This window comes from Crinia signifera, chromosome 4 (genome assembly GCF_055691185.1).
Source record: "Crinia signifera chromosome 4, ASM5569118v1, whole genome shotgun sequence".
Lineage (NCBI taxonomy): Eukaryota > Metazoa > Chordata > Amphibia > Anura > Myobatrachidae > Crinia > Crinia signifera.
In genome coordinates this window covers 125831647-125848502 of record NC_139220.1, presented here as the reverse complement: position 1 = coordinate 125848502, position 16856 = coordinate 125831647, and the positions used below count along the sequence as shown (strand labels likewise).

The window sequence follows — 16856 nt, the reverse complement described above, 5'->3', positions numbered from 1 at the left end:
TAGTTGTAAATGTATAGTTAAACAACCACTAGACAATAGCTTTACTTCTAAAAAACACTTGTACAAGTGTGCATTGAGGTAAATATACTGTATTTCCATATAAAGATCTCCCCCCCCACCCCCCCACCCCCAACAGGACCATCTTAACAGTATTGTAGGGACCAGGCAAAGCATTGCATCTGGGACCCCTACACGCCCATGCAAGGGGCAACATGTAAAAAAACATCATAACACACCCCTCCTGTGGTCCCATGCCATCTCTCCACTTACTTTTATACAGGAAATAGCTGTCAGCAGTCTGATGTCTGAATATCTCCAGCCATCGTCCAATTAGCATACTGATAGCCTTTCGCAGTTTAGGTGCAGTTGGGAGGCTGGAAGTGAAAGCTGAACTCTGATTGGTGAATATATCCAGCCATCCACCAATCAGCATACTGACAGCTATTCACTGTCTGGTTGCAGGATGGGAAGCAGGAAGTGATTGCTGCCTGGTCACTGTGTCTGTGTGTGTGATGCACAATTATGGTGACCAGGCAGCACTCTCTACTGCCTCCCGAGAAGCCCAGGAGACAGATGCCTACAACCCAATCTGCTGCAGCTCGAAGGCCACTAGAATTGGGGGGCCCTTGGACAACTGCCCAATGAGCCCCCATCCATATATTAATATGACCCTGCCACCACTGTCCAGTTTTTAGGAGAGAGCTGAGACTAAACTGGTGAGCTGGTGTGTGTGTGTGTGTGTGTGTGTATGTGTGTATGTATACCCTGATGCCCTCCTGACACTGATTTAGATCTGGTTTCATTGTACTAATATTAAATGCACATATTATAATAGTATAGATGAGTACCATACAGACATAGGGGACTTGACAATGTTATTCATTTTCTATATTTTTCATATGAATTGTAATGAAATACAAGCACGTCTAAATGCATGGCCATCTTAATCTTAACATATGGGCATAATTGGCAGCTAAAAAGGGGCCTCCCATTTCTAGGGGCCTTCGAGCTGGGGCATCTGCCTTCTGAGCTTCGTAGAAGGCAGTAGAGAATACTACCTGGTCTCCATGATTGGGAATCACACAACAACAGACGGACCCGGCAGCAATCTCTTCCTGCTTCCCAGCATGTACCCATACAGTGAATGGCTGTCTGCATGCTGATTGAAGGATGACTGCAACTATCCACCAATCAGAGTACAGTATTCACTACCTGCCTCCCGACTGCAGCCAAACAGTGAATAGCTGCCAGCATGCTGATCGGTGGATGGCAGGACCACAGGAGAGGTGTGTTATGGGTTTTTTTTCCTCCATTTTTTCCTGTAAATGGGTGTGATGGGTGTGGAGGGTCCTGAAATGCATTGCTTTGCCAGGGGCACTACAATTGTGTTCATACAGCCCTGCCCAAATGTGCCATACACCAAATGAAAAATGTAAATCTTCTATTCTGTATTAGCCTAAATTAAAATGACAAATAAGGAATCAGGCATCTAAAACTTGAAATAATTTAGCTGGCACTAATAAACAAAATACTATATGCAGGAGGGGACAACAGTCACACATCAATTCAGAAGCTGCATAATAGTGTTGCAAGTGATATCATCATTAGCCCTTGCAACAGGCCTCCAAAAATGTATTTTGTATGTCTCTCTTGAACTATACCTGGGAAGTGTGTGTCCAAAGGTTGCATGTCTAAAATGTGCATTACATACTGTACCTTCCAACTGTCCTGCTTATTGCGGGGACATCCCATTTTTTGGGACATTACCCCCTACAGCGGCGAAAATGGGGGCATCGCCACATCCCCAAAATTTTCAGCGCGCCTGCGGCAAGCATATAGGTGTCTCTCCTCCTCCAAACTGAAAGTTGGGAGGTATGGCATTATACTTAGGTGTGTATTACTTAGCTTTCTCATTTTATGCATAGCTCCATTCCTGGTATAAAAGACTGCAATGCTAAGTTATGTAGAAATGCTCATAAATAGGAATGCATAAGCCCCTATTTTTTTATTTGCAGATATTGTAATGCAATTGTATGCAAATAATAAGAGTGAAAACTTTATCACAAAGTAGTTGCTTCTTGCTCTTAAATGTCATTTTTCTACCTGAAGATACTGGTAATATGAAAGTAAACATACAATATGACTGATAATTCTAATATACTATAAAGTATATTATACCAAGACTGGGATAATGGTGTATGCAATTAAATAAATAAATAAATATGCAGGGCCACAAAACAAGAACTTTTTTCATGGGATACCTACAAAAAATAAGCATCCCCAGGACGCATGATAGGTTTAATCCCATTTTCTATTGCAATAGCAGCCCTATTGCTTTCTGCTGGAATTGTTATATTCAGCGGCGCTCCTACCTGATTGTAGGAGGGAGGCCATAGAAGCCAAATCACAGTCACGACGTCCAGTGGTGGGCTGGGCCGGGGGGCAGGGTGCCATGTGCCCCATGGCCACTTTACCAATTAGTGTGCAGCGGGCCGGGCATCTGACTGCTGGGCTATAAAAACATGGGCACCGGTCTCCTGCACTGAGGACATGTCTAGTGCAGGAGGCCGCGGCTCAACAGAGCGTGCGTGCGGGTTTGTGGGCCGGATGTAGGAGCCGGATAGCAGTCAGGGCGGATGGAAACTGGGGAGAGCAGGAGAAGGTGGCGGCGGCCGGTGGAGAGGCTTAATTCCCTGGGCTTATGGGTGGGGGTGGAGGGTAGTGCCATTTGTAGAGGCAGAGCCGGACAATAGGGAGTGCGGGCTGCCTGTCACCTGTGCCCAGGGCCACGCCCCCTTATCAATTGAACCGGGAGGAAGAGCGGCAGCGTCCTGCAGGAAAGGCAGCAGCAGCAGCCCTTGCCTGTCTTTGCCGTGCTGCACTCCCCTGGCCACAATCAGCTGCAACCACATTTATTTTACACAGGACTCGGTTGGGACACGCGCCGGTCAGCGCTGTCATCAGAATTTGCTGCAGCCAGTCTGTGGTGAGTACTAAAAAAAAGTTTTTACTGTGTATGGGGGAGGAGTTATTCTATATTAGGGGGAGATTATCTGTCTATGGGGGAGGAGGGTTATTTAGTGCTAAGGGGGAAGGGGGGTGCGGCAATCTTATGCTAGAAGATGATAATATGTCAGAGGGGGAGGGGACTATTCTATGCTAAGAAAAGATGTTGACCTAGTTGGAGGAACTATTCTGGATTAGGGGGAGATGTAGAGGAGGGGGGTCATTTATTGTTAAAGGGAGCTCATGTAGCTGAGGGGGGCCTTATGTACTAAGGTAGTGCATACTCCTTATATCAAATGCAGCTAACTAGAGTGGCCAATCCTGGGATTGGGCGGCGCATGTGGTATTCATACCGGGCAGCGCTGAGATGCTGTGCACAGTGACATCAGAGGTCAGGTTGCACAGTGCAGCCCCATGTATGACACTCAGAAAATGGCTGCCCCCATAATGCTGTATGGGGGCAGCCATTTTCCGAGTGTCTGTTATTATATTAGCACTGCAGCCGGAGCCGGGGACCGCCCGTCACCCGACACAGATCTGCGTGTCGGGTTAGAGGCAGAAGCGCCGGCGGCAATGGGAACGGGTAACGAGGGGGTTAATATTTCGGGGGGGGGGGGCGCCCGAAATGTCCGGCGGGGGGGCGCAAAAAAAGTAGTTACGCCTCTGGCCTGTGGCATCCTGTTATTTTACAGGGGAGCAGCCTGTGATGTCCTGTTATTGTTATTATTATACAAAGGGAGCAGCCTGTGGTGTCCTGGCATTATTATACAGTGGGGACAGCCTGTGGTGTCCTGTTCTTTTTATTATAAAGAGGAGCAGCCTGTGGTGTCCAGTTTTTTGTTTTATTAATACATATTTTTTAAATGAAAAACCTCCATTTAATGATGCACTGTTACTTATGGGCCAGTGTTCTGGACTTGCCCCCCAGGCTAAAAGTTGCCATCCAGCCCCTGATGATATCTGTACAATGCTGATGACAGGCAACCGGAACGGCATATGCACACTGTCTGCCTTGGTACTGCGCATGCGCATACCCCAGGATCTATGAACTGCTTCGGCTGCAACCCATAGAAGCCAAAGAGGCAGCACAGGGGGAGGGAGCACCTCCCAATGGTACTGCCTTGGGTGGTGCTATTGTAAGTTGGGTCAAACTTACAATAGGAAGTTACTGCAAGATACAGTGAAGCCAGTGCTGTCTCACTGACTGCATCTGGCTTCACTAAACACTGAGCATAGTGGCAGTTTTTACCTGGGGGGTGCTGCAGTCCTGCAGCCCTTAGGTAAAAAACGCTGCTGGTTATATCATAAAATTTGGCAAGGACAGGAATGCGAAGCATTCTGGAGCCTAGCCGGCAGCTTATAGACCACAGATCTCAGAATTTGCCCAGTAATGGCCATTGCACATGCACCCACTGATGACTGCTCATGTAGCGCACCAGTGGTCCAGAAAGTACAAAGCCACGTGCCCCACATGTCATTCCGCAGATGTGTGCAATGACTGCATCAGCTAATTCATTATGTGCTTCATGCGCGATGCACTGATCATTGACAAACTATACAGTAAATAGTTTTTAAATGGAAAATGCATTTGTCAGTTGTTAATACTATGAACTGACTGTCGCAAAATAAAAAAGACACTCTGTTTATCAAACTTTAGAATGTAAAAAATATAATTAAAAATAAATGCAAACACATTTAAATAAACTGATTTCTAATGCACTTCATAAGTGTATATTGATGTATAGAATGGTGAAGTTACTCTGGAACCCCCACCAGAACTATTGCCTAGTTGTACTTAGCAATGCATACTTTATACATTATAAAACTCACATGCGTTGTCTAAGCATTTTGACATCTTTGTTTCAAAGTCAGTGCAGATGGGCTGAGCTTTGATGGGTTTCCACCTGTACTTACTCAGAGTGCAATAATTCTACATGCCACACCACAAGCTCACCATGATGACATAAGAGCAATGCGAACAGTGATTTTTTTTTTCTCCCCTCTTTTCATTTTGCAGTTCTGTATTACAGTGGTTCTGGCAGACAGTCCTCTCCTGACACTGTTTACAGCACATGATACTTGAGTCAGTCTCTTTTAATCGGCATAAGGGAATTAAAGAGAGCAGCATCAAAGAAAGAGGTAAGCTATGATACAGATGCATGTTTAGGGATGCATTATTATGTTTATAGTTATCTTACTAGATCTTATAGAAAGAAAATGTAAATTTCTGCCTAATATTTAAAAATGTTTTCTTTTCTTCCTATATTAGTTCTTTAATAAGAATCAAAGATTTGCTTAATATAGCACTGCACAAATTACTAAATATATATATATATATATATATATATATATATATATATATATATATATATATATATATATAGTAAACAGATTTGTGTCAGCTGTTTCAGTTTAATACACAGTTTAATACACAATGTGTAAGTACTATACTATGATACTGTGTAAAATAAACTTTAAACAACTTTATCATTTCGAATCATTTTCATTTACAATGGGCTAGTTGGATTTACACATTATTTTAAGATGATTCATTATTATTGAGAAATACAAGAATTGTATGCAAGATTTGCACAATACTTGATAAAGTATGGGAGTGGATGCAAATGAAAATACAATATGTGACAATGAAACCAATAAACTGTATAATGGAATGTGTAAAACATTTGGGAAAAAGAAAAACCTATCACAAAATATTTTTTATACCAGTAAGTATTGATTGATATGCTTGATTGTGACTGTAAAACATGCATATGCTTTTAACTGGTTAGGTGCCTGAAAAAATGTATTGTTGATAATATTGCAGCAAATTGCTTAGACTTGCTTTATTGAATTGTTATACTTTACATCTGAAGTATTATATAAAAGTGATGATTTATCAAGTTAAGATTAAAGATATAATGCTCACCATGTACTTGCACACATGTTGATTAAATACAGGGAATGTTGATTAAATACAGGGACATATGAACTGTTCATTGGTGGCAATAAAATGCTCTCACACACACACACACACACACACACACACACACCTAGGTTGAACTAGATGGACACAAGTCTTTTTTCAGCCTTACCTACCTACCTACTTACTATGTAACATATCTGGACACATTTATTGTGAAAAGAACAGAAGAACCCATACTTTTCTCTAAAATAAATCAAAGGTGACAAAAGCATTTGATGTTTGTGTAAATGGCATGGGCAAAAATTATGGGACCCTTAACTTAGTATTTTGTAACACTGTCTTTAGAGACAATAGCTGCAGTCAAACAACTTCTGAATCTCTCAATGAGACTAAAGCACCTGCCAGAAGATAGTTTGGCCCACTTCCTTAGCAATCGGCTCCACTTGTCTCTGGTTTGATGGGTACCTTCTCCAGACTGTATGGTTTTTCCATAGATGTTCAATATAATTCAGGTCAGGGCTCATAGTTGGCAACTTAAGAACAGTCCAATGTTTTGTTCTTATCCATTCTTAGGTACTTTTAGCAGTGTTTTTTTTAAGACCCTTGACCTGCGACTGAGACATAGCTTTCTGACATTAGGCAGGATGTTTTGCTACAGCATGCATTGATAAACTTGATACTTCATTGTGCCATGCAGAGATTATATTAGCATCAAAGCAGCCCCAAAACACAACCAAGCCTCCCCATGTCTCACATTAAGAAAAGTGTTCTTATTTTTCAAAGCTTAACTTCTATGTCTGTTGATGTGACTTGATAATAAGCTCCAGTGTTAACTTGTATCCACAGGACATTGTCCTAAAAGCATTGTGGTATATTAATATGCATTTAGAAGAAAAAGTCCTCCTGGGTCTTCTTCCATGGAACCAACTGCTGCTCAAATAGTATTGTATTGTGAGATCAGACACTGACATATCTTGACCTTGAAGTTCAGCTTGTATGTCTTTTAGTTCTCCTTGGATCTTTTTCTACCATTATTATTATCTTTTTGGTTTCATCTGGGGTAAATTTTCCTCTTGTGGCCACATCCCTAGGGGTTGCCAACCGTCCCATGGACTTTAAACTTCTTAATATTTGCAACTGTAGTTGCAGGTACATCAAGCTTCTTGGAGATCGTCTTATAGCCTTTAGCTTTAACATGCTTGTCTACAAATTTCTTTCTGAGCTCCTTACACATCTCTCTTGCTTGGTTTTTTTTTTGGTCCATGTTGGTCCACGTTGATAGCAAACAGCAGAGACACTACTTTTCTCTATTTGTTTAGCTGGATGACTGGTTTGAATATTGAAGACATGTGTGATGCTATTAAATTGAAATATCACTGTAATCCAATTCTTTATTATCCTTATTAATGGATATCAACAAATATGTACAGGCCATTTTAGAATATCTCTGGAGAACAAGCAATTTTGTAAATGTTTTTGCTTTGTTTTGTGACATACTATAGCAATGGCACGCACAAGACAATAGACAATTTCAAGAAGAACGAAGTATTGTTTTAATGAGCTGTAAGGGTACCACCAAATTTGTCCACATCTGTAGATAGATAGATAGATAGATAGATAGATAGATAGATAGATGTTTATATACAATGTCATTATAGTGTGACAATAGAAGAGTAGTTCCTTGCTTTGTCCTATCCTTGCCATTCAGCATATGTCACCTGCTTATTTAAAACACCAACACTTCCTAAGTTATCTACTTACACCCCACCCCCTTAAGTGGGATGTCCTACTTTTAATCTGCTTCATTTAAGTCTTCTACTTTTTTCAGCAAATATTTGTATTCTTTAGACAAATCGAGAATTCCATAATGTATGTTTAGTTGCAAATTCATTTTACATGTGGTCCTCGGTATTACGATTACAGTAGTAACTTTTTAATTTCGTTATACAATCTCTTTTTGCTTTCATTTTAATATATGAGGCTGCATCAATAAATTGTGACAGAGAACATTCCTGTTTTAGATGACAGCATTATTTGTACATCCAATCACCAAATTACACAATTACATCGGGGCGTATTCTAAAGCAACAAATTCTTCCACACATATGTGTGTAATAAACATTTAAATATTGAAAACGAATACAATGTAAACTGTTTTCAAATGAGTGGAACCTGAAACTGCTTTCTAAATTGATACTTGTTAAGCCAAAAAAGGCTTTTTGAATAACAATTTTCCAGTGTGTAAAGGGCAAGTAATGCAAATATGTTAAATGTTTTTAACCTCTGAAATGCTGGCCACAGTATAGTGACCTACAGTAAGGTGGGCAGCAAGAAAAGTAATTTCCCCTGTAGTATGATGTTTGCACACTGTGCCCACTGTGATAACGTGTTCTAGATATACATATATATTCAATAATACCGTAGTTCATTCATACAGAAAAAAATAGAAATCAATATTTTATATTCCCATGTATGCAATGAAGTTACTGTTGTAAAATAGATAAATCCACTTCCATGTTTTATCAAACTTTTAGAAAACTCATCACATCTGGAAGAAATATCCAGTATACAGTAATTGTCCTATCTTTTTTTCATTATTTTTTACTGCATTCCTCTAAATATTTTCTCTCTGGTGGGAATATTGGTAATAGAAGTAGGCACATATGGTGTGTTACTGTGTACTAATCTTAATAGCCAGGGAAATGTTCCTGTGAAAATCCATATACAGTATATGGTAGATGCCAGACAATGATAGCAGATGAGTGCACTTCAACTAAGAACAAAGCTACCATAGATCACACTGCCCTATTTCAGGTGAACCAACTGGGTCCTATAAAACTCAGAGTATACCTACATAGCACCCAGAATCGATTACCATTTCTAAAGCAGTCAGACTGGATGATTCCAGCTGACCGGCTTTATGACATTTGTCGAAAAATGATGATAGAATATCAATATTGTAATAAGTTTTAGGACAGATAATTGCTCAGATTGAAATGTTAAATTATTAGTGACACTAGAATTTAGGTCAGGGGTGGCCAAACCAGTCCTCGAGATCTACCAAAGGTCCACATTTTATAAATCACCTAGCTGGTGCACAGCTGTAGTCATTCTTAACTGTCACATTTTCAGACCTGCTGCATTCATTCCTACTATAGATCCACAGGTTGCCTGGAAAACATGATCTGTTGGTAGATCTTGAGGACAGGTTTGGCCACCGATGATTTAATGTTTTGTCACTGAGTGAATAATAAAGTTGGTCAGATCATGAGTGAAATTGTTTAGGTGTGTACCCATTGTTAGACAGTTGCTTGAACAACATCTCTGTGTATACAGCCTAAAGCATTTGGTTCATGTACTGTACTAGTTCATAATATGCATGTTTTATGAACAATAACTTAACAATTGGCATGTGAGGGGTTAACATATTTCAACATCTCAGCATGTTCCTCAGGAAGAAATTAACCAGCCAAATTTTTAACTTGTCTTGGAAACTTGGCATGAAATATTCCATCATACAGTATGGTTATGTTTTAAGAAAATGTAGTCTTTTTATTTAATGTATAAACAGTATAATACTGTGGTCATGTATTCATATTTTATATTTTTATACTTCTTAATTAAATAAATAAATTTCATTATGCATATTTTTTTTTTGCCATTCAGGTACATTAATAATTGCAGCGATGCATCTCCCTTTCCTTCCTTTATTGGTGCTGCTTGTTGTTGGCAGTGTAACGTCCCAATATTATGATTATGGTTCACCAGATGATTACTATGGAGGAGGCGGAGCAGGGCTAGCTCTTGGACCTTCTACCGCTAATTGCGCACCAGAATGTAACTGTCCAGCAAATTATCCATCCGCAATGTATTGCGACAACCTTAAATTAAAGAAAATACCATCAATTCCACCTGGGATTCAGTACTTGTATCTGCAGAACAACATGATTGAGGGTATAGATGAAGACACATTCCAAAATGTGACTGATTTGAGATGGCTCATTCTAGACCACAACCACCTGTCTAATGCCAACATTAAAAATAAAGCATTTTCCAAGTTGAAAGAGCTACAGAAACTGTACATGAGTTTCAACAACCTCACTGAGCTCGTGGGGCCACTGCCAAAGACCATGGATGACCTACGTGTAACAAACAACAAACTCTCAAAGATTACCCCCAACATTTTAGAAGGTTTGGAGAATATTACTGTTATACATCTTCAGCACAATGCACTGAAAGAGGATTCAATCTCAGGGGCATTTAAAGGCCTAAAGTCTCTTTTATACCTTGATCTAAGCTATAATGAGCTGACAAAGTTACCTGTAGGACTTCCACCAAGTATAAGTATGCTCTATTTTGATAACAATAAAATTGCCAATATCCCAGATGAATACTTCCAAGGTTTCAAATCTCTACAGTATCTCCGCCTGTCTCACAATGATCTGAAAGATGCTGGTGTTCCTGGCAATGCATTTAATATCTCAACCCTTATTGAGCTGGATCTTTCATTTAATTCACTTGGAAGTATTCCAGCAGTGAATGAAGGCCTGGAAAATCTCTATCTGCATGTCAACAAAATCCAAAGTAAGTTCATATATATGGTTGTACTACAATCCAATGACAATAGAAAATAAATGTATGCACTCTTCTTGTGAGTTGTAGATTAGTTTCTCATTCCAAGCCGGAAATGCATATTGTTTTTAAAAAGAAATAACAATTCTGGAGAAAAAAACATATTGCACAGATGTGTGAATGTGCAGAACATTTTGGTTGCTTGTCCTTGTTGGTTGAAGGTTTGGGTACTTATGTATTATCTGGGCTCCTATGTTAAATGCACCCCATTTTTTCATACCCCTACTATCCAACTATGCATGGAGTTGATTTTATATAGTGTGGCAAGCGCAGCGAGCCACCGTGCCCGAAGCGTGGCGAGCGGACGAGGTCTGATAAAAAAAACGGGAGCCCAGATATTACATAAGTACCAAGGTTTGTATTTGTGTTCACTGCATATCCTCTTACATCGACTGTGTCTAAATTGGAATGGGGGCGGGTCATGATATGCTGTAGAAGTGACCACATGATAGGGACATGCACCTGGGAGGTGTGGCCTTGCCTTAGATAACCATTTTAGAATTGCCCTTTTTCCCCTCTGCATGCAGTGGAGGTACCTGGAATATCTCCCAACCCCAAGCATATTGGGAAAAAGATGGTGGTATAGTACTCTGAAATTGTGATTGTCCTAACAAAATTAGGATATTTGGAATGTATGAAAGATCTGATCTTTTACTTACTGAATTCAGGTTAGCAACATTAATTTGCTCTTGAATGAATGTTTTGAGTTTTAGCAATGGTGCTCCATTAAACAGCATATAAGGAGCGGAAAAATAGTAAAAATGTAAATTGTTCTGCAATGTTAAATAAAGATTTGGTTCAAAAGTGCTAATAGGTGGGGTTTATCCAATTCTGCATTTACAATAACAGTCCAACAGATGAGCAAAGTGTCTGTATGCCTACTTTTTAATAGCTAAATGTATAGCCATTAAATAGGTGCTTTGTGCAAGAATAATGCACTGTGTATCTGCAGGTTTCTGGATTGTGCATGGCCCTTGTTTATTGTATACAGCTACTATAGTGTTTAAAAAAGAAATTTCGGCTAGTTATTTGTGAAACGATTTTAAAAATAAATCCAACTATTATTCCATATAATATTGTTATCACAATTGTTAAAACATTATGTTACAGTATATGAGTAAAAATTATGGAAAAATGTAAAACCTTCACACACTTGTATCTTATTACTTAATCCATTCTCTTGGCAAGTTTTGTGGGGGCTTACAAATAAGCAAAGATATAATCATGTTTAATAGAAACATTGAATGTGAGTAACTCATTTAGCAATTAAAAAAATTATAGCAAACCTTATCCTGCAAATCATATCCTTCACATACCATGACATCCACAGGATTCATTTTAGAATTGGGTAGAAATTCATCTGAATATAGAATACCATTTTTTATTGTCTAGAACAATAAACACATGAAGGGGGTTTCCCGTCATTTATGATCCTAGGAAATAACTGGATTTGAATATTCAATCCTGGTTGTTTTCACCCAGGAAAGGACCGTGATGCATGTCTGCAGATCCGTTTCTTTGAAAAATTTAAATTAGCGCTCATTTCCACAGAAAAAGACGTGGATTTGCGGATCCACGTCTTTTCCGGTTTTAGGATTGTTTTGAAAAATCTTGAAAAAATTAAAAACATTTAATAAATAGAATTCCATCTATTCTTTGCGACAGCGGCCCAATTTTGACGTATTTCTGCAGTTGACAATACAAAATACCCCCCTAAGTTGAAGGAAGGGAGTTCTATAAAACCAGTCTACATAATATAGAATCCTTATAATCTGTTTGAGACAGGGGTGTATTTATAATGAGAGCACTGTGTGTGGTGCACACCAGCCCCTGAGTCCAGGGGGACCCACACCACAAATGCTGCACTTCCCCCAGGAGTCATGCAACGATGGCAGCAGCGCTGCAAGAATCACCAGAAAAATGGCCACCGCACCATTTTTCCGGAGATCTGCACATGCGTATTAGGGTCTGAGCCCTATGAGCTGTGAGGCTGCCGGCAGAGAGAGGGAGGAGGGAGACCAGATAGATGAGGCATATACACAGTGGGCTATTATGTGTTGCAATGAAATACCAGCACTTCAGTCCTCTGAATGTGGTCATTTATTCTAACAGACTTAATTTTAGAGCATGTGGCAGCCATATTATTTTGCTTTCAGTGAATAAGAATGTTGCAGCACATCTGTAAATAATTATCAGTGTACTGGTGAGTTGGGCTTGTTTTTTAGAACACATCTTGATATGTTCAAAATATCTTTCTTGACCTAACTGTTATATTTTGCTTATACTGATAATTGCAATTTTGTGGGTAGTATTATATTTTTTTCCTCTAGTTCTTTTAATTCCATATGTAGGCTATGCGGTTATATGGTATAATTTAATATAGATTAAGATGATGTTATTTTTAAAGTGCCACTTATTTTTGATATAGCTGCAGATATTTAGAAAATCGTTTCATTATTTGGGTGAATACAGCACATCCATTCCTTTCTACCGTAACATAAATGTTTACTTTCACTACTGTGCATATTAATAAAGGGAGTACACAATTTCAAAAACTCCAACCCAATTGTCAAGGATACAAATTTCCACTCAACATACATTTGTACCACAAGAAATAAGTGTATCAAGTCAGAAATTTGTATCTAGGGCCGCCAGGTGGGCATATTGAGGTTCTCTATATTGTAAACCTTATCCAGTCACTGTACAGTATATACATATATATATATATATATATATATATATATATTACATTTAAAAAATCATGCATATTGTGGCTGATACAGGGTTGGACGCGTTAGATTTGCATATGAATAATGTGCGCATTTGCATTGTACATACCACAGAGCATTGCATACCCTATTATGAGCATTGTAGGCAACTCCAATGCTTTCCATTTGCTGGTGAAGGGGTGTTACGGGTTCAAATGGGGTGCTCCCATGTATGCAAAGGTCAGTGAGGTCGTGTCAGAGATGTCTATTCATCATTACACTTGTTTTCTGGTGGATAGAGCAACCGAATAAAGATAACAAAAGCGATGAAACGAAGCGGTTATTTACTAAAGGTCAATTTTCATTATTTTTTATTTCAAATTGCTGAAAATTGATATTGGGTTTTAGAGGCTGAAACACACATTTACTAACAAATTGATTGGTACTTGTGTAGTTTCATGGCGTCAGCATGGGCGCGCTCTACTTCCAGGTTCTGCGCTCGGCAAACTTTCTAAAATAAACTAAATAAACTCCATGCCAACGTGGATAGTTCATACCCCCACTTTCCATGTTGGCATGGAGTTGAATATCTCCCAACCCCAAGCATATTGGGAAAAAGATGGTGGTATAGTACTCTGAAATTGTGATTGTCCTAACAAAATTAGGATATTTGGAATGTATGAAAGATCTGATCTTTTACTTACTGAATTCAGGTTAGCCACATTAATTTGCTCTGGAATGAATGTTTTGAGTTTTATCAATGGTGCTCCATTAAACAGCATATAAGGAGAGGAAAAATAGTAAAAATGTAAATTGTTCTGCAATGTTAAATAAAGATTTGGTCAGTGAGGTCGTGTCAGAGATGTCTATTCATCATTACACTTGTTTTCTGGTGGATAGAGCAACCGAATAAAGATAACAAAAGCGATGAAACGAAGCGGTTATTTACTAAAGGTCAATTTTCATTATTTTTTATTTCAAATTGCTGAAAATTGATATTGGGTTTTAGAGGCTGAAACACACATTTACTAACAAATTGATTGGTACGTGTGTAGTTTCACGGCGCCAGCATGGGCGCGCTCTACTTCCAGGTTCTGCGCTCGGCAAACTTTCTAAAATAAACTAAATAAACTCCATGCCAACGTGGATAGTTCATACCCCTACTTTCCATGTTGGCATGGAGTTGATTTTAGATAGCGTGGTGAGCTTAGCGAGCCACCGAGCCCGTATCGTGGGTGAGCGCAGCGAGCCCCGCAAGGGAACTCAGACACACGGCCATACTGGCGCCGTGGAACTACACAAGTACCAATTGATTTTTTATATTTATTTTTAAATGTTTGAAAATGTCTGAAAATTATGTTTTGGCCCTGGAAGTATAACATTGATTAAGTTCACTTTTGATTAATCTGGAATCGATTAAAATTGAGTTTTAGTAAATATACTTCAAATTGTATAGAAATTGGAAGTTCAATTACAGAGATATGTACAACTCTTTAAATATACACATTTAGTTCTCCAAACGCAAGGCATTCGACTCTGAATCAGGCCCAATATGAATACTGAATAAAATATTGCTTTTTTCTTATAACATAACTGTAAGCACAACCGACATATTTTTTTATAGTTTGTTTAATACCCAGTTTTCTATTTTTCAGAATTCAATCTGAACAGCTTTTGTAAGGTTATCGGACCACTGGAATATTCTAGAATCAGACACCTGCGCTTGGATGGAAATAACATTACGCGAGCTGACGTTCCCCAGGAGATTCACAATTGTCTCCGTCTAGCTTCAGAAATTGAGTTGTAATAGGGAATCATTTGTCTGAACGTGGTTCCTGAAAGCCAATGATTTATTATTTCTTTCTTTCTGTAATTCATTCAGGTTAATGAAATCCAATTAAATATACAACATATTAAGATGTGATTCTTCACAAGTTTTTATCAGGTTAAATGCATGTGATTCATCTCTAAAATTTAAATGAAAGCATAAAACATAATTTTAGTGCAAGCTGTATTTTAATTAAAATATATCAAAATGTGATATAAAGAAGAAATAAATATCTATATATACAGTACAAATGCCTCGATGGGGAAATAATGCAGAAGATTGAAAATGTAAATATACAGTATACCATGTTAAGGATGGTCTAGAATGGAAAAGTAAGTGTATTTTGTTTTGTTTTATGTAAGTGCTGGCATTTTTTCAAAAGTTACATTTGGGGACAAATGTAATAGGGAATCAGAAAGTGAGAGATTTTGGGAGAGTTTTTGTATTTTTTTAAAGCGCCAATAATTCCCCCCCCCCCCCCCAAAAAAAAGGTTGATTTTGTCATGTAATTGATTGCCACTTTAAAAAAAAAGGGGAAAACTCCCCAAATCTCTCACTTTCTGATCCTCACACTCTATTACATTTGGCCCTTTGTGTCTAGTGACTACAGCTATGTGTACCCCATGTGCAGGACATCGCTTCTAATAGCTTGAATGGAGAGCCCACATTTCCATTGCACAAAACTTGTAATATAGACAATGGTAAGAATACACTCTAAATAAATTGTATCACACAAAAGGAAATTGTAAACTGAAGCTTTTCTTAATCTGCTACTGTATGTCAGTTATCACATATTTTAAGGAGAGGCACTATTGACCACATCCCCTAGATCATCATGAAACAAAGCATCAGAACAGACTAGAATGCAGATGGTTAAATGCTAAATTAGACATATACTACTACTCTCATTTTGGACTTTAGTATGTTTTTATCAGGTTTTTAACACACATGCTGTATTTTTTTTTATTTTTTTTTGTTTTTTTTAGTGAGACATGTCTATATGATTGAAAGATTTGGACTCCACTCTTCTGCTAAGATCATTAATTTGATGTCAAATTTTACAAGTGCTCAGGTATCGGAGTCCATTAATAATGTAGTGAAACAAACTAGCATCTTACAGTGAGTTATGTCAGCCTTTTCTGTGAATAATTGTTATAAACTCTTCACAATTCAATTTCAGCACGAAAGCAAGAGGAATGTTAGTTGTTTTATATAATCTTCAATTATATATTTATATTGAAAGGTATCCCCAGTGATTATATATTGATTGCCATGTGTTATGCTGTGCATTTAAATATTCGGCATAATGTCTTTTGCTGGTTATTTGTATACCCAGTTGACCATATAGATGTTTGATGAATTTACCTGGAACATAGTTTCATAACTGATAGAAAACAGTACTGCTATAATCTGCTGTATTGGCTGGTCCATTTGTTATGCAATAAAACCTTGTTTTACAGTGTTCATGATGCATGAAATAGAGGGATTATTAATTTTCTTACAATTCCTTACTGCGGTGATTTTAACAGTGCAATATTAAATAAATACAGTACTAATATTTTACATACATAAGGCGTAATAAAGAACTAAAGAAAATAAACATGGGTGCAACTGATTAAAAGAAAACCCTTCTTTGGTTACTTACTATACGATACAGGGTGTGCAGCATACTAAAAAGGACAACTAACATTTAATGTGACAAAGACAATGAATGTTCAGGTGTTTTTTTACAAATATATATTTTAAAAATAATTGTCTA

General features: G+C 38.2%; 1 protein-coding gene and 1 long non-coding RNA gene across 2 annotated transcripts in view; both read left to right on the top strand.

Moving 5' to 3' along the window:
* The window catches only part of LOC146072419 (uncharacterized), a 419935-nt gene that overhangs the window by 349100 nt on the left and 53979 nt on the right, over window positions 1-16856 (top strand). The gene's annotated exons all lie outside the window — the stretch shown is intronic.
* LUM (lumican) lies at window positions 4955-16561 on the top strand. The gene is made up of 3 exons (XM_083182383.1): window positions 4955-5145; window positions 9596-10513; window positions 14925-16561. Exons 1-3 carry the CDS (start codon window positions 5079-5081, stop codon window positions 15074-15076), a joined length of 1137 nt encoding a protein of 378 aa, XP_083038509.1. The 5' UTR covers window positions 4955-5078; the 3' UTR covers window positions 15077-16561.

Coding starts and splice junctions, on each gene's coding strand:
- LUM (XM_083182383.1), top strand. CDS start 5,079: ATGATACTTGAGTCAGTCTCTTTTAATCGGCATAAGGGAATTAAAGAG. Junction 5,146..9,595: donor GAGCAGCATCAAAGAAAGAG/GTAAGCTATGAT, acceptor TTTGCCATTCAG/GTACATTAATAATTGCAGCG. Junction 10,514..14,924: donor GCATGTCAACAAAATCCAAA/GTAAGTTCATAT, acceptor TCTATTTTTCAG/AATTCAATCTGAACAGCTTT.